Source organism: Ixodes scapularis, unplaced genomic scaffold (assembly GCF_016920785.2).
Source record: "Ixodes scapularis isolate PalLabHiFi unplaced genomic scaffold, ASM1692078v2 PGA_scaffold10__122_contigs__length_95168666, whole genome shotgun sequence".
In the NCBI taxonomy this organism is placed as follows: Eukaryota; Metazoa; Arthropoda; class Arachnida; order Ixodida; family Ixodidae; genus Ixodes; species Ixodes scapularis.
Genome location: NW_024609836.1, coordinates 81,027,793 through 81,048,764, shown reverse-complemented (window position 1 = coordinate 81,048,764; position 20,972 = coordinate 81,027,793). Strand labels below are relative to the sequence as shown.

At 47.5% G+C, this 20,972-nt stretch overlaps 2 protein-coding genes across 2 annotated transcripts in view; one reads left to right on the top strand and one right to left on the bottom strand.

The window, feature by feature from the left end:
* LOC8038275 (actin-related protein 10) overlaps nucleotides 1–11,419 on the bottom strand; it is a 32,531-nt gene extending 21,112 nt beyond the window's left edge. Inside the window, exons 1-6 of the mRNA XM_040206647.2 lie at nucleotides 11,204–11,419; nucleotides 10,902–10,974; nucleotides 7,219–7,298; nucleotides 6,763–6,871; nucleotides 6,014–6,121; nucleotides 5,575–5,642 (exon numbers count right to left, since the gene is read on the bottom strand). Coding sequence (XP_040062581.1) covers nucleotides 5,575–5,642; nucleotides 6,014–6,121; nucleotides 6,763–6,871; nucleotides 7,219–7,298; nucleotides 10,902–10,974; nucleotides 11,204–11,280 — 515 coding nt within the window. The 5' untranslated portion in view covers nucleotides 11,281–11,419. The remainder of the gene's footprint in view (nucleotides 1–5,574; nucleotides 5,643–6,013; nucleotides 6,122–6,762; nucleotides 6,872–7,218; nucleotides 7,299–10,901; nucleotides 10,975–11,203) is intronic.
* A 115-nt stretch (nucleotides 11,420–11,534) lies between these two features.
* LOC115322166 lies at nucleotides 11,535–19,053 on the top strand. Its single transcript, XM_040206642.2, has 4 exons — nucleotides 11,535–11,855; nucleotides 15,519–15,526; nucleotides 16,644–16,849; nucleotides 18,929–19,053. The coding sequence occupies exons 1-4, from the start codon at nucleotides 11,706–11,708 to the stop codon at nucleotides 19,051–19,053; spliced, it is 489 nt and encodes a 162-aa protein (XP_040062576.1). The 5' UTR covers nucleotides 11,535–11,705.
* The last annotated feature ends 1,919 nt before the right edge of the window (nucleotides 19,054–20,972 follow it).

Genomic DNA, 20,972 nt, shown 5'->3' with positions numbered 1-20,972 from the left:
TGAACTTGCCTTGACAGTTGCGAAGGCAACTGAACCGCCAAAGCAAGTGTTCACTGTACTGCAAACTTGGAACAAAACTTTAGTGCAAGAAAGTTGCCTTATCAAAGGATCCAGGGTGATCATCCTCACAAGGGCAAGGAAGGAAGTACTTGACTTGTCACATGCGGGTTGCAGAGGAGTGGTAGCCATGAAGGCATGGGCGTAAAGTTACTTTTGGTGGCCAGACGTAGGCGGTGGCATTGAAAAACTAGCCAAAAGTCGTGTAACCTGTTGGCAGCATCAAAAGGCAACGACACTTTGGCACACAATTCAGGTGAACTCCGCTGCTTCTGTAGAAGGGAACATGATACCGGTTGTTGTTAATGCGTACACTAAGTGGCTAGGAGTACGCTGCATGCACAACATACAGTCAATCACACTGATCAAGGAATTGTGGAAACTTTTCGCAACATCTGGACTCCCTGAAAGGATTGTAATGGAAAATGGCCCATCCTCTGTTTCATCAAAGGTTGAAGACTTCCCGGAAAAAAATGGGGTGATACACATCACGAGTGCTCCGGCCCTTACCAGCCTGCCACAAATGAACAAGTGGAAAGGATGGTTTCCAAAACAAAGCGGGCGTTGGCGAAAAACCAGACAGAGACATCTTCGCACGGGCTGGCAAGATTTCTGGTTAAACAGCACACTACAGTCTCCACTTCGACAGGCCACAGTACCCGCCGCACTCACTTTCGGTCACAAGCTTTCCACTGCGCTCGCACGCCTTCGGCCTCAATCAATAAAAAAGGCAGCTTCCGACTGCCGCGGACGGAGAGGGGTGGCCTTAGCACAATCTGTCTTCCTCTGCAACTTCGTAGGAAGCCCTGCTTGGATGGAAGGAGCAATAACAAAGATTGGGACACTGGTCTCGGCTGATAAAGTGCAGAAACGAAGCGTCTCGTCGACACCTCAATCACATTATTTCTGGTGTCCAGACGGATAAAACAAGAAGCTCTTCGTCGAGTAACACTATCAAGCAGCCGGTAACAAGCCGACAGTGCACTATTCCGGCTCCGTACAACCTGCAGCCATTGCCGGAGTCCCCCGCGTGGCCCGAGCACATTTGATCAACAGCGCCCAAACTTCAAGAAGGAGCAGCAGCACAATCCAACCCGTGCGTCACAGCCACTTCCAACAAACAGGACAAGACAGGGCTGGCTTTGACTGCGACAACAACACCAAAACACGAATGGCATCCGGGCTCTACCTATAGAAGGAAGGGATGTTATGTCTACAATAACCGACATACCGCTGCCCCAGTTCCCCAGACTGCTGAAAACACACGCACCTGGCCCCACGGACCTTACACCTACACCCAGAAAGACATTGGGTAACCTGAGCCATGGCACCACACATAGTAGCGCAGTCACGTGAGAAGGTTTCCCCTTTTGTCCATAGTAGAACAATAAAGTCATTCATATCCATCCACCAACTTATCGAGCCCTTCCTCGCACCCAGGGCTTACCAAACCCCAAATGTAACGACTTTAATGCCTAATTACTTGTAAACAGCATATATTCACTGCAGAGTATTATAATTCACTGCATTTCTAAAACAAAGCTAACAGTGTATAAAACTCTAATAGACTTTTTGCGACATCCGCCAAGTGCCCCGGCCCGCACGCCAGGAATTGTGGGAGGGACTGGCCCTCGCCTAGCCTTGTCGCTTGCCTCCTCTTAAAGGGCAACTCCACTCAAAAAATCGACCCTATCGAAATGCCTGATATCGCTTTAGGAGGTCAAAATATGGTCATACCCAAAATATCACGTCAAACCGACGCCGCGTTACCGATTAAAACCAATATTAAAAATGTTCTCCCGGCTCGGTTAGCGGCCCGAAAGCGGGTGAGCAACGCTGGCACCGGGTGAGCTAGTGAAGCAACACTGGGCAATGACGTAGGTCTAGTCCTACGCTCTCGTACGGACGCCGCGAACGCTTCGTTTCCCGTGGCTTTCTGCGATTCTGCTGACGGCACGAGGTGTTTACCACATTATCCTGTGTTCTCCTATTTTTATTAGCGTCCAGGCAGTTCCTTTAATTCCAGCATTGCTTCCGCGACAGCGCGGAAGAGAGCAAAGCGGTGCTGCTCGCTCACGCGCGCGTCGTGGAGCCGGAGAGATTTGCCGGTCTCGCGTTGGGCAATGTCGAGCAGGATTTGTAGTGCTGTGGGTTGCACCAACAACCCGGTGCGCAACTCGGAGCTGCGGTTCCACCAGTTCCCAAGAGACCGGAAGAGGCACAAGGTGTGGGTCGGTGCCGTTCGCCGGATAGACTTCGGAAGACCGTTGACTCCGAGCTCCAACGCGAAGCTCTGCTCCCAAAACTTTACGTCAGACACCTACACACAGGATCTGCGGCTGCTGACAGTTGCGGGTGTCACCACGAAACAGGCGTCTTTGAAGAACGATGCGGTGCCGTCGCTGTTCGCGTACCGTCCGCCGGCTGCTCCAGCATGATCGGCCGGACGCAGCAGGTCGCGGCTGATCTAACTAGCGTGCACATAAAGGCACCTTGGTTTTAACAACTTAGACCACTTGTGGATAGATCTGTCAATCTATCTCCCATTATTTCGTTTTCTCGGTCCGCGCGCAAGAAACAAATACAGTCACGCTGCGCCGGCACCGACCGCGTCATATTTATAGCAGTCAGATTCGCTTTTCGGCCGGCAAATTTATAAATACACACTAAAAATTACTACATTTGGTGCATATTAACAAAGTGAAGCGGTAAAGAAAGAAAATGTGCATCTAACCTTCTGTTTTGAAACTCCACGTGCGACTGAGCCGACCTTGTCGGCGCGTCGGCTCAGAAGCACGGGACTAGAACTAGGTCATGCCGACGACAAGCCACTAGTATCAGTGTTGCCAAGCTGCTTCAACCGGTAGTTTCGGTTTCACCGTGCCGCCGGACCGATTTTTGCATTCGCGATATCTACAAAACTATGCACACTACCTAAAAACAAATTATATCTCGTGATTAAGGGTCGCCGGCTTCGACTAAACAGATCATAACCCAAGAATGGTAAAAATGGAGTGGAGTTGCCCTCTAATCCTCTGTTTTCCGATTTCATTACCTATTTTTATCTATCCCAGTGTACTTTTTATTGCTTCCAAGTGTTTCTATTCTCATCTGCGTGCAATATTTCTTGTATATATATAGTATTTGTGTCGTTATTTCGCCTTTTTCAACGAGAGTACCGACGAACAACACGCCGCTTCGCACGTCAATCCACGGGTGAGTACTAATCTTGCTACCGATTCCTATTGCACTGTTAGTTGTTCATTATGGTTCGTTTGACCCGCGTGCAGTCAAGAGGAGCCGTTTATGAACGCTCGCGCACATGTCATAGGGGTAGGCAGAGCTCTGAATCAACAATTGCGACGCGAGAGCCGAGTGCGCTGTGATTTGGCCACACCCGCGCTCGCTTTGACTCGTACTGTAGCGTGTGCCTTCGAGTGCCGCTTACTTGACCAAGATACAGCACGCCGCCGCAAACATTCGGACAAATGGTTCGCGACGGCGAACCATTTGTCCGAATGTTTGCGAAGCTGAGGCATATATGCAACGCTGCGGCGCCTGACAACTGCGCGCTGCGGCGCGGTACTTTCGCAAATGCCTACGGCTCAACGTCGCGGCTTGAATGCGCCTATAGAATGCCTTCGTAATCTATCTGCTAAATGGTTGTCAGTTGCCAACACCCTTTTTCAAGTGCAGGGATGTTTTACCGTGAATCATTTGTCCGAATGCCTGCGAAGCCGTAACACCGTTCGTCATATCCAACGTGCGGTGCCTGACAAACTGCGCGCAGCGGCGCGAGCCCTTCGCAAGCGCCGGGGCCCAACGTCGCGGTTTGTATGCGCTTATGGTATGCCTTCATAATCTGTCTGCTAAGCGGTTGTGCAGTTGCAAACACCCTTTTTCAAGTGCAGAGATGTCTTGTCACCCAGGCAGTCACCGTGAAACTCGTAGTTCCTTCGATAATTTTATTTCTGGAGTCTAGATGTCAGCTGATGCTCCAGTCAAGATGTCAGAAACTGACAACCGCCGAGGAGAATGATCATGAATGCATGCCAAAGGCGCACACCAGCCGCAACGTTGAACCGCCGGCGCTTGCTAAGGGCTCGTGCCGCTGCGTGCAGTTGTCAGGCACTGCAGCGTTGGATATGCCGAACAGTGTTAAGGTTTCGCAGGCATTCAGACAAATGATTCGTGACGGCAAAGCGGCGTGCTGTATCTTGGTCAAGTTAAGCGGCACTCGAAGGCATACGCTACTGTGCGAGTCAACAGAGCGAGCGTGGGCGGCCGAATCACAGCGCCGTCGGCTCTTGCGTCGCGATTGTTGATTCAGAGCTCTGCCTACTCCTTTGACATGTGCGCGGGTGTTCATAAACGGCTCCTCTCGACTGCAAGCGGGTCAAATAAACCAAAATGAACAGCTAACAGCGCGATAGGAATCGGTAGCAAAGGTAGTACTCATCCGGGGAACGACGCGCGAAGCGGCTTGTTGTCCGTCGGCACTCCCGTCGAAAAGGCGAAATAAAGACTCAAATACTCTATATATACAAGAAATATTGCACGCAGAAGAGAATAGCAACACTTGGAAGCAATAAAAAAATACACTGGAATAGATAAAATAGGTAATGGAATCGAAAAACGGAGGATTAAGAGGAGGCAAGCGACAAGGCAATGAGATCTCAAGGCACAGCGGCCAGGCGTGGGACAATCTCTCCTAGAATTCATCGCGCGCGGGCCGGGGCGCTTGGGAAAATTGCAAATCGTCTATTCGTCCTTTACTAGAATATGCTGACATATTATGGGACCCACATTCACAATCATATATAAACCAGTTGGAAGGGGTTCAAAGAAAATCTTTTAGATTCATTTATAATTCATATGGCCAAGAATCACACATTTCACCGCTGTACACTGTGGACTGCCTGAGTTGTCGTGTCGAAGAAAAGTAAATTGCCTAAAATCTTTACATCACATTATACGTAACAAAACTTGTTTAAAGTTTGATGCTTATCTTCAGTTTAACTTGAGACATGATAACAGACAGAGGCAAGAGAAACTAATTCGTGAGTTTCTTTGCAGGAGAGATGTTTTAAAATATTATTTTTTTCTGCGTACTGTTCGTGAGTGGAACAAATCGCCCCGCAGTGTGATGGACATTGTCTCCTTTGCTTCATTCTCTAGTGCCATTGATGAACTTTTCTTTGTTTGAATGAACTGTACAGACTAAGTTGCTTATGCATTTTACTGTATGTTTATAACTACTTATTTATTTTGCTGACCATTTTTTTTCTTTTGTACATTCCATGCCTTGGCCCTCAAAAGATGGCCAGCAGTATCTTTAAAATAAATTAATAAATAAATACATAATTGACTTTGTCTTTATTAACCTGCTCATGCTTCCAAAGAAGAGTTACCCACGCAGTCAAGAAAGAGGCAAAACCAAAACTGCAGCAGAACAAACTTCCAAACATCCCGTGGCCCATCCAAAAAGCAAACTGCAAGAGTAGGGCACAAACTCACCTGTGGATGGCCAAGCCACCAAGGGGGATGGCCTGCCAAGCACTGAGGATGCAGACACCCTCGTAGATGTGTTGCGGGTTCAGGAACGTGCCCCAGAAACTTTACACAACAAGATACCCGTCTCCGAAAGCTCCCAAACTCAGAAAAAAGAGCTCAACCCTCCAGCAGTGAAGTTATCGAGACTCAAACTTTTCCGTGTCCCGACTTCGCAAAGGCTACACCTCGAAAGGCGCTTGTTCCAGCGTCTACAACTAAGTAACCCAATCTTTTGACATCTAGAAACTCCCAGTTAGCGAGCGAGTCAGCACAAAGTGTACCATCCTTGTTTGTTATCGAGCAAAACATTATGAAGGATTCGAGCCCGAGACATCATCCCTGCAATGGCGGTGACTATTCAGAATTCGTCGACTCTAATTGAATAAATCCGCAGAAAGGATATGGGCAGAGCAACGCTCTCGTAGTATCCGGAGTCCAAAACGAGGGCCGTGTTGATGCCGAGCGTGTACAGCGCCATCAGGTGGGAAGGAACAAAGACTATCGCTGGAACCTGTGCGGAAAACAAACAAGAGCTTGCAAACAAATTCATTAAATAATTATTTGTGACGGTTCCGTCAGCAACAGCCTAGAAGTTAGTCGTTCTTTTAATTAGCTTTGGCATAAAAGGACAGAAAGAAGCAACGAAGGATGCGACAACAAAAGAGGATGACAACAAACAATGTCTGCGCCAGAGGGGCCCTCTGTGCGCGTACGGATACAAATTCGAGATTAACAGCACCTGAATGCAGGTTACGAGCATGAAATAGTGAAAGCACGAAGCATAAAGGGATATAAACGAATGTGTCCAAAGATTAAAATAAGACACGAGTTTGTACACTTCATTTTTGTGTCTTTGAGTGTTGCACACTTTTAACCCTCCGTCACTATGGTCCTTTCAGGTCTCTAGGTGTAGAGGCGACTTGGCATTTACGAAGAAACCAGTATCATTTGTAGGTTGCAGTGATTCAGACAGACAGTTTGGGTGGATAACAGAGCAAAAGCAATGCATACCCCCCAAGTTGTCACGTAATACACAAACGACTCGGCTAAGTAGCTGTACCCAGCAGCTGCTTAGCCGGTCACGTGATGTGACTTGAAAGGTCAGACTGTATAGACCTCACATTTAAAATGCACCAGGCATTCCAATCTCACCTCAAAGTGCTCGAAGAGCACCTGTGCAACCGTGTTTCGGAACAATGTGGGGCACAGGACAGACTCCGCCACCACCACTCGGCGATCCTTCGGATTCACGGAGAGGTACCTAGAGAGGTGGAACACAGTCAACATCAAAAAGCAGTTCAAAAAGTCAAAATAATCTAACACACTATGTACTTCACGTTCGCACAGATTCCAGGCCGAGCTTTTATTCGTAGATCATTAAAGCACTTTGGAACACCACGGCACCTCCTTTTTTTTTTAATGAGAAAAGCTAAATGCTGCTCATCCTCATAGCGAGGAAGACGTGAAACTAATTCAATGGGTGCCGTCTGGCCTGTGCCAGTCATACCTGGCCTCAAAGAAAGGAAAAGACTGTTTTCCTGGGCCCCATACTTTCCACTCTGATACATGCAGCATGTGCGCACAGTTGGAAGTGCAGCTATGACATACTTGAAATAGAGTGTGTAGAAAAAGTCCTTCAACATCGCAGTAAGATCTTCTTGGCCCCAGTAGTTCCATATGCCTTGAACCTAAAAAGAAAAATTCAAGATGAACCTCGTGCCACAGTTGTCTGCTACGTCAACCCTTCCACATACATCAATCAAAAGGTAATCCATTCCCTCCCGCTCTTTACTGTGACTAAGTCTGAAATGCCAAATGTATGCAAGGTGCATCCACGGGTACCATTTGAAAGCATGCGGGCACCTAAAGCCCACAATTAATTTTTTGCGCTCAAAGCACTAACAGATTACTATACCGTAATATCCCGAGTCATCGCCCATCCCCGAGCCATCGCCCACCCCATTTTTTGGGCCAATATCGATTTCCGAAAAAACACCGAGTCATCGCCCACCCCTTCAAATACCCCAGCGCGGACTCTGCGATCCGCGAACACTCATCCTACCCGAATGACGCGGCCGCGGACCTTACAGTTGGAGGACGTCCGTGACAAAGTAAAACGAAGGAGGGAAAGACACTTCTTTTTGTTTACGCATTTTCTCCGTGAGCGACCCCAAAGTGGTCGTGTATCCGTGCGAAAAGAAAACGATGGAGATAACAAAATAGGAGTTTGTTAACGTAACCGCGGAGTGTTAGGTCAAAGTCTGTCTCCGCCGAAGTAAGGTCACCGCGAACCCGCTCCTTCTTCCCGCCCGTCGCGACCGCTGTTGTGCAATATTTTAGGCAAAGCCAAAGCGTGAATAAAGCTTTGCTGGAACGTCCTACACAGACGTTTGCAGAGCGTCCCAAGCGTGCATTGATAGCCCGCCGTGCACAGACACACGTATGAACGCACCAAACAAGAAAGTTGCGCAAGAGCTTGCAATTGACAAGGCGCCCGACTTGGCCCGACGCCAAAGTATTTGCCAACGCGACCGCCGGCTTTCCCGCTTTCCCAGCATTGCTCTTGGTCGCTTCTTTGGTCCGCTCGCTCGCTCGTTGCGCCTGGTCGGTTTTTCTATTTTCTTGTAGACTTTTCTTTCTTTTTTTTTTTTTTTTTACTAACTAGGAGAACATAATGGTGACATTCTTTCACGGAACAAACGTTCGTGCTATATGCAGATCGGCGGTGTTTCTAGCGCGTATGCAAGCAACAAAATTCGCTATAGTAAAATATTCTTTCGTGAGCTTTTTTTTCTATAAAACAATGAAACTAAATCGAGTTTTGAGTTTGATGTATCTCTTGTGCATCAGCGCTAGATACGCAGAGAAAAATAGGCGGTTTTTTCCGTTTTTTTTTAAGTGTTTGTGCTCACCCACTGAGACATCGCCCACCCCACTTTTTTAACGAATTTCAGGCGGTTGGGGGGTGGGCGATGACTCGGGATATTACGTAGTGTGTTGCAGGTTAGTGGGACAAGCATTTCTCGCAAAGCCCTCCACTCTTTCCCCTTTAGCAAAGTGAAAGTGGGAGAGGATATAAGTGGAAAGAAGGAAATCACCAATCATGGTGAGCACAGGGCTTTGTGGGAGGGACCTGCCCTGCTTTTCTCAACCTGCAACAGGTCTTGTTTAGACACCATTCAACATATTTTTCAGTGGAGTCGCATATATTCAGGGAAAACCAGGAGTCAAACCGAAACCAAACAATCATCACGGAGGGCTGACATCACAGTTGGGTTGCTTCAATCCGCACCACCAGTACAGATCAACATTTAAATCAATGCACGGTGATCATAAAAGTTATGCTTTAGGAATCCTTTTTTTTTTAATAATGAAGATGTGCCACTTGTGGCTTAGTGTTGGCATCGCCCAAATATTCTGAGTTCTGTGACGTCATCGTGCATGATCAAAAAAAGAAAGAAAGAGAGAGGGAAGTCACGAGCAGCCAGTTTTCACCCAACAACTTTCTTGTGGGAAAGAAATAAATAAAGAAGTCAGACTTTTAGTTGGTGATATTTTGTACGACTCCCATAAAAATCTAGACACACATCAATGTCTCTTCAAGCCAGGGGCGGATTTATGGGTCAGGCCAGGAAGGGGGGGGGTCTGCTGAGATATGACGTTGCAGTTGAAACGTTGCCCAGACCTATTTTGTTGACCCAATATTTGCAATGTCACCAAAATCTAAACTTTTGGCTGGTGTATATCAATGATTTTAATAAAACAAATGTGACGTTAAAGAGCTTGGGGGGGGGGGGGATTGCACACCCTCCCCTCCCCTCCCCCCCCCCCCCCCCCCCTTCTTCCTATATCCACCCCTGCTTCAAGCGTGCTTCAGACGGGGCAGTTTCTCCCAGAAACTTGACGTCGCAACACCAGCAACATGGGCCGCAACAACCGATTGCTAAAATTTGCCATTATCATCATTAAATTTGATTTTTCCTGCACTACTTAGACGCACAGTTATGCATTATAAACGTGTTTTTATACTTTTAGATGGCGTTGAGAATACTAACTCACCTTTCTTAAACGGTTGATTTCCAAAATCCAGCAAATTCAAACCAGAACCAGACCTTTAGTTGCCATCATCACTGGCACAAGGCATCACGTGAAAATATTGCATCCCCAATTGGTAGCTGCCGCTTCAAATGTCTTCAAGTTGCTCGTTTGTTTTGAGCTGGACCCGATCTGAGCAATTTGTGTCGATCTAGGGAAAGCTAGGGAACAACCCGACAGCAACAGCAAAATTGCCGAGAAAGTTGCCCGGTCCGAAGCGGGCTCTAAATTTCATTGCATACTTTATGAAGAAAAGTTATGAAGGACTGGTTCGCTTGATTGAATCCCGGACTAATGCTCACTAGACAAAAGCTCACCAGGCAAAAGCAACCCATCTTTTCACAGACCCAAAAAAAAGCTTACCAGGAGAAAATTTTATGTTGGTCTTAACGTGAGCACGGAAAACTTATGTGCGTGCGTGCAACACTACAATGCAACGATAAATTAAATCTGACAGGCACATGGCTTGTTTATTAAAGTGTAAAAAAGTTTTTTTTACTGACTGGTTATGAGCAAATGCAGTCCCCTACTGCCTCCAGCAGTCTTGGTAGGTCCCAAAGTACCAGGAACCCATCGCAAATATTTTTCAGACGTTTCCAGCATAGTTTGAGTCAACCAAGCTTGGTCTTATCTTTCGGTGGCCGAAGTTTTGGTCCCAAATTGTTGCGTCTGTGCCTTTCAGGGTTATATGTCGATACCGTAGCATGAAATGGGGTACCAGGAGAGCTATGTTTAACAAATGTTTTGTTTCTCCTAAAAAGAAACGGAAGCGATGATATCGCGTCTGATTGGCTAGAAGTTCAAATGACGAAAGAGCAAATTTTCGTCATTTGAGCCTCAAACCAATCAGCCGGAATATTGCCACTTCCGCCACTTCCGTTTCTTTTTAAGAGAAACGAAACATTTGTGGAACATACACCCTATCCCCCCCCCCCCCCCCCCCAATTCTCCTAAAAATGGTGCAATGTCCATCGCATCCACACTAGCATAGCCCTTGTTTCGCCCAGGTAGCAAAAACAAAAAGAGCAAAGAGGTGAGTTTTTGTCCGGGTCTCTGAAAAAAACGGGTGAGCTTTTGTCCGGTTACCCGCTTGATCAACCAGACAGCTGACGGATACGAAAAACTAAGTTACAATGTGTTCGCCCTGAAAACAAAAACAAAAAAAATAAAAAAAAATGTAATAACAACGAAAATACCTGATCCGTATTGGGGATAGGGACACTGCTTGGCACGATCCATCTCGGACTAGGTTCACGTGCGTATCCACACCTGAAGAAGCAACAGCGAATGAAAACGCTGTCGAAGAATGCTGGCAAACGACCTATGAAGACACTGCCTCCGTAAAACACGGCTGTGGAGCTGAAAAGCATGGAACTGCAGGAAGAGAGCAGCCGCGATGAAAAATATCTCGAGGCGACAAATGTTTAAAAGCTGGATTAAAACTAGCCACACTCCCTGCAACATGCAAAACATTCGAAAGCAATAAATGATCACTCACTTGGTATAAGCTCGGCCAAAATCGAAAATTATCGAGTTCTTTTCGGCGACTATACTGATTCCTTCGTAGACTGGCATGACCACTGTGACCGCAAGAGGTTACAGCATTTAAAAAAATTACTCTAAAACAAAAACCTCACCACTTGAATGCTAACACAAGATCACACCCCAAAAACACCAAACGCGACAGCCGCCATATTCTTCGACGATTGGAGCAGACGAAAGCGCCCTGGCGTTCGGTTCTTTAACTATCTCTTCGCCTATTCTAAACACAACATTCGGAATAGGTCAGCCAAAAAAAAATCGTTCGTCAGTACACTTACACTTATCCTTCTTTTGACATATTTATTTTTACAAGAATGATTGTTAAGCTGATGGCGACTAATTGAAACCGGAACTATGTTGGTCGCCACGCGTGCAAAATGAAGTCCGTATTTTTTTGTTTTGTGTTTACTTTAAAGCTGGTTCGCGCGATGTAGCGCAAAGGTTCTAGGCGTACAGGTATGGCGTCAGAATCAACAAAGCTTCAGCACCTGAAGCGTCTTCTAGCAAAAACGTCAACTCAGGTAGCGTCAGAAGCCAAGACTCCGACAGTTCAAAATACTGAATCGTTCCGGGATGACTCGTGGGACCCTGACGACAGAAGCAGCGTGGTAAGTGTCCAACACTTTGTAACTCTCGTAACCTTTCGAAGCATGGCTAGTCCGCAACGCCGGTTCCAGCAGAGTATTCGAACGTATCAGCAATCGAAGAGACTCCCCCTCCGGTGAGCTAAACGATTAAGTGCTACTGTCACGACCCAAGCTGCCCAAGGCACGGTGGCCCAAGGTCGACATTACATTTGGACCTTTGAAACCTTTGTGCTACTTGTCGCCATCTGACGACTCTTTTTCAGACCAGTAGAGTGTTTGCTGTGGCCACCAACAGATGGCGAAATCCAGTCACCATCCATTCGTTTTGACACTTTCTGAAACCGGAACAGTTGCCTTTTAAGCCGTGAACGTGTCGACCGAGCATTGGCAACGACGCATGACTATACTCCACTTCACCGCTTTACCGTAACCTTTTGGAGAAAAGTATCAAGCGTTCCTTAAAATAATATTGAAACCACAAATAATAGTAACAAATGGGCGGTTGCATTGCAGAGAGCAAGTCGTCTGCTTCTTGCGCAGGAGTTCTGGTGACGTCAGAACGACGCCGAGCTCTGATTAGCTTTGACTGAGAGGATAGAGGGTGGACCCACTGAGTGGACCCACTGATCTCTATTGTAGTATCAGTGGGTGGACCTCAAAACAAGCTGCCTTGGCGTCTACTATCCTTCATTCAGAACCAATCAGAGCTCGGCGTCGTTCTGACGTCGCGCAAGAAGCAGACAACTCGCTACATTCTTTTATTATTATTATTATTAGTAGTAGTAGTAGTAGTAGTAGTAGTAGTAGTAGTAGTAGTAGTAGTATGGTGCCTGGAACGCATCTCCGACTGGTGTGTTTACCGCGTCCAAAAAAGTGGTCCCTCGATTTCCGCCTGATGACGTCATAGAAATGTCAGGCTGTCGCCGGTCGCGTTCCTGGCGGCATACCAACAGCTGTGGTGTATTTGGCAGACGCCTGTTCTGCTGCAGGTCGCTCTCCAGTGTGGCAGTACACGGAAGCTTCGGCAGCCAGAAGTTAGGACGCCGTGACGACAGCGACACTCGCGTTTGCTTGTGCTACTCGCAGCTTCTCGTTAGAATTTCTACGACCAACCGCTAGGATCGCGACATGCAACAGCATGACACTTCGGCTTCTGTGACGTCATTTGTTGCCACTACGGGGCCACGTAATGTATGGGCAGCATAGGACGCTAAACACACTAGTCGAAGACGCGCTCCGGGCACCATAGTAGTAGTAGTGGTATTTAAATCTGTATACGTTGTGGCATATACTGCTCGAAAGGCAACCCTTATCCGAATTTGAATATTCAGACTTTTGTAGTTGTGCAGAAGTAGAACCCCCAAAAGGAGTGGGGGAAGGACGGGAGAGGTTTCGACTGTGGTCGCCTGTGGCCCTTGTCAGTGAGACTGTGACATCTTTTGAATCGTGCTCAATCGACTTCTGATCCTCGAAACCCTTTAGGATAATCTACAGGGTGATTCAAGGAGAGGCCAGGCTCCCTAAATCGACCGCAAAATTCGGTTTCTAAACCTATTGCGCTACGACTTTGTGCTGCGTTGCCCACGATGATGATAATGAGGAGGAGGAGGATGCGGCTTGTTCCCTTTGAAACGGGCGAGCGCGAACTAAGTTCGTGCCCAAGCCTGGGAGCGAGGAGATCTTAATGCTCCCTGAGATGGATCTTATTCCACCAATCATCAAGTCTTCGTTTAGTGGCCACTACAAGCCTGTGCAGGCCGCTAAAAGGCCCCTTTATCTGCGTAGCTGCAGAGCTTTGTGCATCAGAGTAGTCTGCTTGGTTGCGCCCGATTTCAGTAATTGTGAAGCCCAACGCCTCAGCGAGCACTAAGGGGCTCTGCAGGCGTGGGCACCGGGACGGCTGAAGTCCCGCACAATCTAGCACAACGTGCTCCACCGTTTCATCGTAGCCTCCACAGACCCGCCATGCGCTCGAGGTCACCGTAGCATCAAACCGGCGTCTGTAAACTAGTGTCCGGAGGGCCCCGGCGCGCGCCTCAGACAACAAGCGACTGCCCAGGCTGTTGTCGTACAGCAGTGCTTTCGATGCGATGGTTGTTTTGTGGGTCAGGTACACTTGGAGCGTCGACTTTGTTTGTGCGTCTTGGAGCCATTGTTAGGCCTCGTTGTCACGGACTTTCTTCTTAACCTCTGACGGCCATTCCCTTTCTGATGACGCTTCAACGGGGTCAGAAAAAAGGCCATACTTGTGCTCAAGTTGATGAAGGCGCTTCTGCCAGCGTGTCCGCAGCCCCGTCAGGTGAGTGTACATAAACAACCTCCTGGCCCACCTGCAGCTGTCCATATGGCAAAGACGCTCGTAGTAGGTAATCTTGCTGGTCGCCTCCCGAGCCTCAAAGGAGGACCAGCCCAGATCTCCCTGAACTGCCTCGTTGGCGACCCCCCCGTGGCAGCCCAATGCCTGGCGTTCAATCTCTCTCTCTGTCGGCTCGGACATCACCGGGAACGCATACTACGGCATTTGCAAATGTCAAATGCCGTAATATGCACAAATGGTGCTTTTTTTTTTTTTTTTTTTTGTAAAATTTGCAAAGAGCGAATTTACCGGAGGAAAAAGTAAAGAAAGAAAAAGGCTTAGCTCCTATGGAAACGCAGCGAAGCCACCGGTCTTCAAACAACACGGCGCCGTTTCGCACGGGAGACAAGAGATGGCGCAAGCGGTCTCGACGCCAACTGCCGCCAACGAACGAGCATACGACGCCGAGAGCCGGCGTCTTTAGCAGACAAGCAACTGCAGTTCCTTGTTGTTACTGCACCCGTTTTTGTTTCTGCGACTGTCGCCGCCTGCGGAACGCGCGCCGCTTTTGAGTCGAAAAGATCGTCTACAAAAGACGCCGGCTCTCGGCGCCGTATGCTCGTTCGTTGCGCCATCTCTTGTCTCCCGTGCGAAACGGTGTTGTTTGAAAACCGTTGTCGTCGCTGCGTTTCCATAGGAGCTAAGCCTTTTTCTTCAGTTATTCCTTAGCTAAGTGCGCTCTTTGCAAATTTTACAAAAAAAAAAAAAAATGCACCATCTGTGGGCAACGCTGCACAAAGTCGTAGCGCGATAGGGTAAAAACCGAATTTTGCGGTCGATTTAAAGAGCCTGGCCTCTCCTTGAATCGCCCTGTATATATATATATATATATATATATATATATATATATATATATATATATATATATATAACCTAGAATTTTGACCGAAACGTGGCCAATGTACGAGCCTGCATGGTCGCATGACCGCCACGTGACATTAACGTCTCCGCTAAATTCAGCGGGGAAATTGAAATCAGGTCTTGAGGTCATACGACTTTGTCACGTGACGTCCATTTCCCAGCTAAACTTAGTGGGGAAAGCGACGCCACGTGGATGTTAAGTTTTCCGCTAAATTTAGCTGAGAAATTGACGTGACGGTCCTTTATGATGCTTCTTCGTGACGGTTTTCTCGTGGAATTCGGTTGTTAAAACAATAAATGTATATGCACGGACGGATTTGCGGGCGGGCGACAATGCAAATCGCCGTTCTCGCTTGCGCTCTTGCTAGTTAGTTGATCCAAAGTAGAACGTGGTCAGCGTGTTAAAAAAAAACAAAGTCTAACACTTCTCTTTTTTTTCTTTCTTTCTTTCTTTTTTTTTTTTACAGGTGGGAAGGTGAACAATATGGCTAATACTGACGTAATTACAAAGAGATGCTTAGGTACAACAACAGTCGCCTCGGAAACAAAAAAGCTTCCGAAATACGGTCACTATAAGAACGGATATCTCCCTGAAGCGTCTAATTTGTGCGGCTTACTCGCGTTATCAGTCAAAAAGAACTTTACTAATGAAGTCACCGGCTAGTAGGAATTTGGCATCTATGTTGCGACATATTGTGACTGAACCTTGTTTTAAATGTTGCTAATCTTTTTTTCTTCATTTTTTTTTTTGCTCAGGTGCATTTATGCTATATTTAACTAAACAGATGCACCATCTTATTTCACCTCTTTGCAAAAAATCGCAATCTGTTATCCAACCGATTTTTGCGGTCCTTTCAAAGGGCCCAAGGGCCATCGGGTCAATTTCCGCAAATATTCGTAAAAGTACCTAAAAGGCGATAGCTTGTTTGTCCCAACAGCATTGCTCCTCTCTTTGCGTAGATATACGCGTGCTTCATTACGATACTACAGGCTGTCTCAAATAGCGGTCAGGCTCTTTAAATCGACCGTAAAAATCGGTTTCGTTGCCTATCGCGCTACGCTTTTGAGCTGCATTGCCCACAGGTGGTGCATTTTTTCAATAGGATTTGCAAAGAGCGAACTTACCTGAGGAAAAAGTAAAAAAAAAAAAAAAAGAGAAAAAGGCTTAACTCCTACGGAGGCGCGGCGAAGTCATCTGTCTTTGAAGACCGGTGGCTTCGCTGCGTTTCCATAGGAGTTAAGTCTTTTTCTTTGTTCTTTTTCCTCCGGTAAGTTTGCTTTTAGCAAATTTTATAAAAAGAAATGCACCACCTTTGGGCAACGCTGCACAAAATCGTAGCGCGATCGGTAAAGAAACCGATTTTTGCGGTCAATTTAAAGAGCCTGGCCGCTATTTGAGACACCCTGTAGATAACAGAAAGAATAAAACATAGAGAGGAAGAAACTGATCTGTTCTTCGTTCTATCTGTTTTATTTTCTTCTGTTGTCTAGTATGCTTTACCAACACGCTCGTTAGGAATATAATTTCATTGCGATAGTTGGCGTCGCGTTCGTTCACCTGAGCCGCTCTCGCTCGTGCTCCCGGCGCGAAGCTCGGGCGACGGACCCGACGATTCAGGAGGTAGCCCTCGTCGTCTCGAAGCTGCATCGTCAGTGCCGCCCAAGCTCGAGCGGCTACGAGATCTGCTTCGACAGAAGGAAGACGCCGGGACTAACAAGGGAAAGGCGGCTGGGCTGCACGATGACACGCCGCTGGTCCGCTCCCATCGCTTCGGCCCTCCTCAAGAAAACGTGTCCACGGTGCGTCGCTAATTTCGTTTCTTTTTCTTTTTTTCACATTTGTTTGCGGGTTTATTCTGTGATTCAGACCCTGTGGGTAGGTTTCCGTGTTTTCGGATAAATTCGTAAAACTCCGAAGAACACTCGCCGGTAAAAGTGTGGATTTCATCCGGTAAACTCCGAATTGTGATGTGCCCATGCCGACCCCCCTCCCCCCCCCCCCCCCCCCCCCCCCCACCTAAAAAAAACATAAAAAAAAACGTTAAGTTTGATCAGTGCACAGGGTCAATGGTCCCGGGAAAATGCCATCACAGTTATCTTTCAAATCTCAGACCATTGTCCAAGGGAATCTTCCCGCTTATCTCGTCAAGGTTCATTCAGGACAACAGGTCATTGTACTTTCGGGTCACGACAATAGCCACGGTTTCGGTTTCCAGTCTGGGCCGCACTATTTGTGCAACTTAGAGGAAGGAGAGGTTGTGTTTTTGTAACAGTAAAAGATGTAGACCATAAAGATTGCATAAACTGGGCAAGCCTCAGTTGAAACTTCTCTATTACATCCTTTGCCTCCTTACCTCGCGCGGCCGCGGGGTAGGTTGATGGAATAGGATGGATGAATACGAACTTCCCAGCAACTACCTCTAGGAGTTTACTGATTTTAAGGTATCGCCGTTTATCCAAGCAACACTTGTGTGCAACTTTTGTCGTGGAACAAATTAGTATTGTCAATGGCAATGGCGCGAACGCCCCATACGAGCTAAAAAAATATACGCGCGTTTTTTTTATTAAAATCTAGGATACGTTTACACCCGGATATTATTTATTTATTTATTTATTTATTTATAATATGAAACACTGCAAAATTTAACTCGGAATATCGGAGAATTGGGAATCAAACAAAAATAATCTTCGAATTTTCGGCAAAAAAAATAGTTTCGAAAAACACCCTTCTAATTTGACGTCAAGTAACGCGGAATTTTACTTATTTCGGGTTGATCTGGAGCCCTGACCTGGACACTTGGCGAGAAAGTCGATGAGAACTGGCGGCTGTGATTGGCCAACGCCGCACTTGACCTTGACGCCGGCCAATTATAGCCGCCCCGTACGAAAATGTCAGATGCAGGCCCGAACAAAAAATGCCGGTTCCACCTGGATCTAAAATTGGGGCACCAGTTTGTATCCTGCCTGGAACCGCGCAGTTCCAGACGCGATACAAACCGGTGCCCCAATTTCAGATCGAGGCGGAACCGGCTGGTTCCAGTGGTTCTGCAGAGCCACTGGTACCGGGCGGTACCAACCGAGATACAAACCGGTTCCCCAGTTTCAGACCCAGGCGGTGCGCCGCCGGAATTCCCGCTGGGCTCACCACTGGACTCTACAAAAGTATTTCGCGCGATGCCCTTAGCCGTTACAAGCGAGAGATCGTCGCGATTTCAGACCCAGGTGGAACAGCCTGGGTCTGAAATCACTTAAAAATGCGCAAAAAAAGAACGAGAACAAATAAACGAAGAAGAGTGGACGACAGGGCGCCCTGCATCGCCAACTTTCCTTCGTCATTGTGTGTGTGTTTTTGCGCGTATGTGTTTTTCGCTTTCTTAGGTGATATGTACCAAACGGCCCAAATTGAAGAATCCACGGTGAGGGCGCAGGCGAGCTGTTGTAAGCTCAGACTGGGTGTGAAAAAAACCAAAAGTAGTAGTGACAGAGAAAGAAGTCCCCGACTGACTTCTTTCCTTGTCTCTTCACTTTTGGTTGTTTCAAGTTGTTCCACACCCAGTCTCAGGTGTTTTAACAAAATAGTGGCCCAAATTGCCGCTTTAATGTATAACACAAACATTGCTTTCCCTGGTCTGAGATGCGTTACAACTTTCAGATCGTCCCCGCTACTTTTTATACACCAGCATGCGGCCCGGACGCCACGCCACTCTGGCGGCGCTGCTGTCGGTAGCGTTCTTGTTTGTAAACAGCGAGCTGACATCTACCTCTAAAAAACTAAAAAAAATCACACTTTTTGTTTAACTTTTTGCAAGGTTTGATTGTTGCGCCTTTTATTTTTGTCTTTCTTTCCTTTTTAAGACCGAGGGATCATTCACCACCCCGGATCCCCAAATGGCATGCACGTCTCGACACAAGCGCCGCAAGATACGCAGAGGAAAACTGCCAGCTGCGGGACAACGGACACTCGTCGTCGTCGTGGGAGCTGACGTTCGCGAGAAGGTGTAGTGCTCAGAAACAATGCATCATGCAATTGTGTCGTGCGTGAACTAGTGAAATCACGGCGGAAGAAGAGAGAAAGAGAGCTGTCTCAACGGCGCCACCTCCCCTCAGAGGGAGTGTGCCGAAGGTTTACTCTCCTTTCTGACAAACGCCGAGAGATGGCGCAGCGTGACAGGAGGCTCGCGGAACTATCCTCATTCGCGCACACGTTTGCCAGACCGCGAGGCGCGCAACAGCATCTGCGTGCGGTGCCCCTATACCTAAAGGCCGATTCACGTATACTTGCGACCGACTCCGACACAACCTGTGTGTAAGCTTCTTGCTAATGCTAACGACAGACAGGGCAGCAGCAGCAGCGGCAAAGATGGCTGTCGTAAGCGGCTTAAAAGCTGGTTCTATCGGTCGCAACGCACTCGAACGCAAAATGCATGAACCAGCACCTTAATACGATCCCCTTGTGTAGCGGAGTCGGAAGCGGTCTCAAATTTTTTACTTGAAGTATCGTGGAAAAGAAGCGAGCCTTCCCTCTTTTAGGAGACACGACGGACGCGGCGGATCCACCGCGCATGCGTCGGTGGCGACGCACATGCGCAGTCTTTCCCCTGGACGTCGTACCGTCTGCTTGCTCACGACGGCCGCTTTGAAACTGCGCTCCCGTTATAAAAATAACGCAATTCCACATTTCTACGTGGGCACACGCAATGTCCTAAGGTTCAAGAAGCTTCCAGCTCGTCACACTTCAGTGGTAGATCTGCATATCACGGGCGCAAAGCGAAACTTACATGTCCCGCCCCAAACCCGGCGCTCTGCAAGGCGGCTTCCTCGCGAGCGCGAAAGGAAAATTTGGTGCGTGTGACCCCTTCTCCGCCAATGAGGAGTTGGCGACGAAAAGGAAAAGGACGGCGATACGCCCTAACCCGACAGTGCCCTTGCCAGGAAATGTGCGAAGCACGGGTGTAACCTCGGCCCCCACCTCTGGCCTTGTTCCGACACCTCTCTCTTCCTCCGCCGTGGGTGCATGGGACATCCCGTTGTCTTGCAAATTAACTGTGCCAGGATAGCATCTCTGCCCGGAGGGGGGATTCGATACCGCACGCGCAAGATCCAGCGCAAGATGGTCTTGAAGCTACCGGAAGTCTGCCTTGTTGCGGAAGGAAATGGCACTTTCCTGGAGCACGGCTCTGTCATCCTTGATGAAGCTAGCGGTACTTGCATAAAACAAACATTGCCGAAGGTCTTAATTTCTGGTTTCGCTCTTTTTCTGACGAAATTCAATTCGCCTTTTTTACAAACATTAAAAAGGATATTGAAAAAAAAAAAGAGGGACAAAGAAGATAACAGAATATACAATATTATGAGATCTTGTAGTACTCTGCTCTGTTCGGTTGTTCAGGTCCTTCTGGTCGGGTCATGTTCTGGAGGTCCCTGTCTCTTGAGACATGCGTTCCGGTATTAAAACGAGGATGGTTACCTTACCAAACATCCAATCGTGTATTCGGTATTTTGTTTGTGTGTGTGTGTGTGTATATGTGTATCAGCGCTTGGGTGTGTAAATTCTAAACTCCATGCAATTTTTTTGTGGTCTGTACGCGTCAAGATAGCGACATCCTTTGTTCATGTTGGTGCCGTTGACATTACATAAAACGCGAGATATTGAATACAAAAATAAAAATAACAGCGAGGTACGAGCCAAGGCTACGAGCTTTCGCTGAGCGATGTCAGTACGCGCACTATGCGAAATCGTCTTAAAAAGATGATAGACAAGATGACTGCGTCTTACCAGTCCTCATCTTGGAACAAAGACCATGAAAAGAAAAGGCCCGTTCATTCTTTTTGCTTTTATTGGAACCCGCCTCAACGTGCCCCCCCCCCCCCCCCCAAAAAAAAAAAAAAATATATATATATATATTATTTACAAACATTGT

Coding starts and splice junctions, on each gene's coding strand:
- LOC115322166 (XM_040206642.2), top strand. CDS start 11,706: ATGGCGTCAGAATCAACAAAGCTTCAGCACCTGAAGCGTCTTCTAGCA. Junction 16,850..18,928: donor TCCTCAAGAAAACGTGTCCA/CGGTGCGTCGCT, acceptor CATTCACCACCC/CGGATCCCCAAATGGCATGC.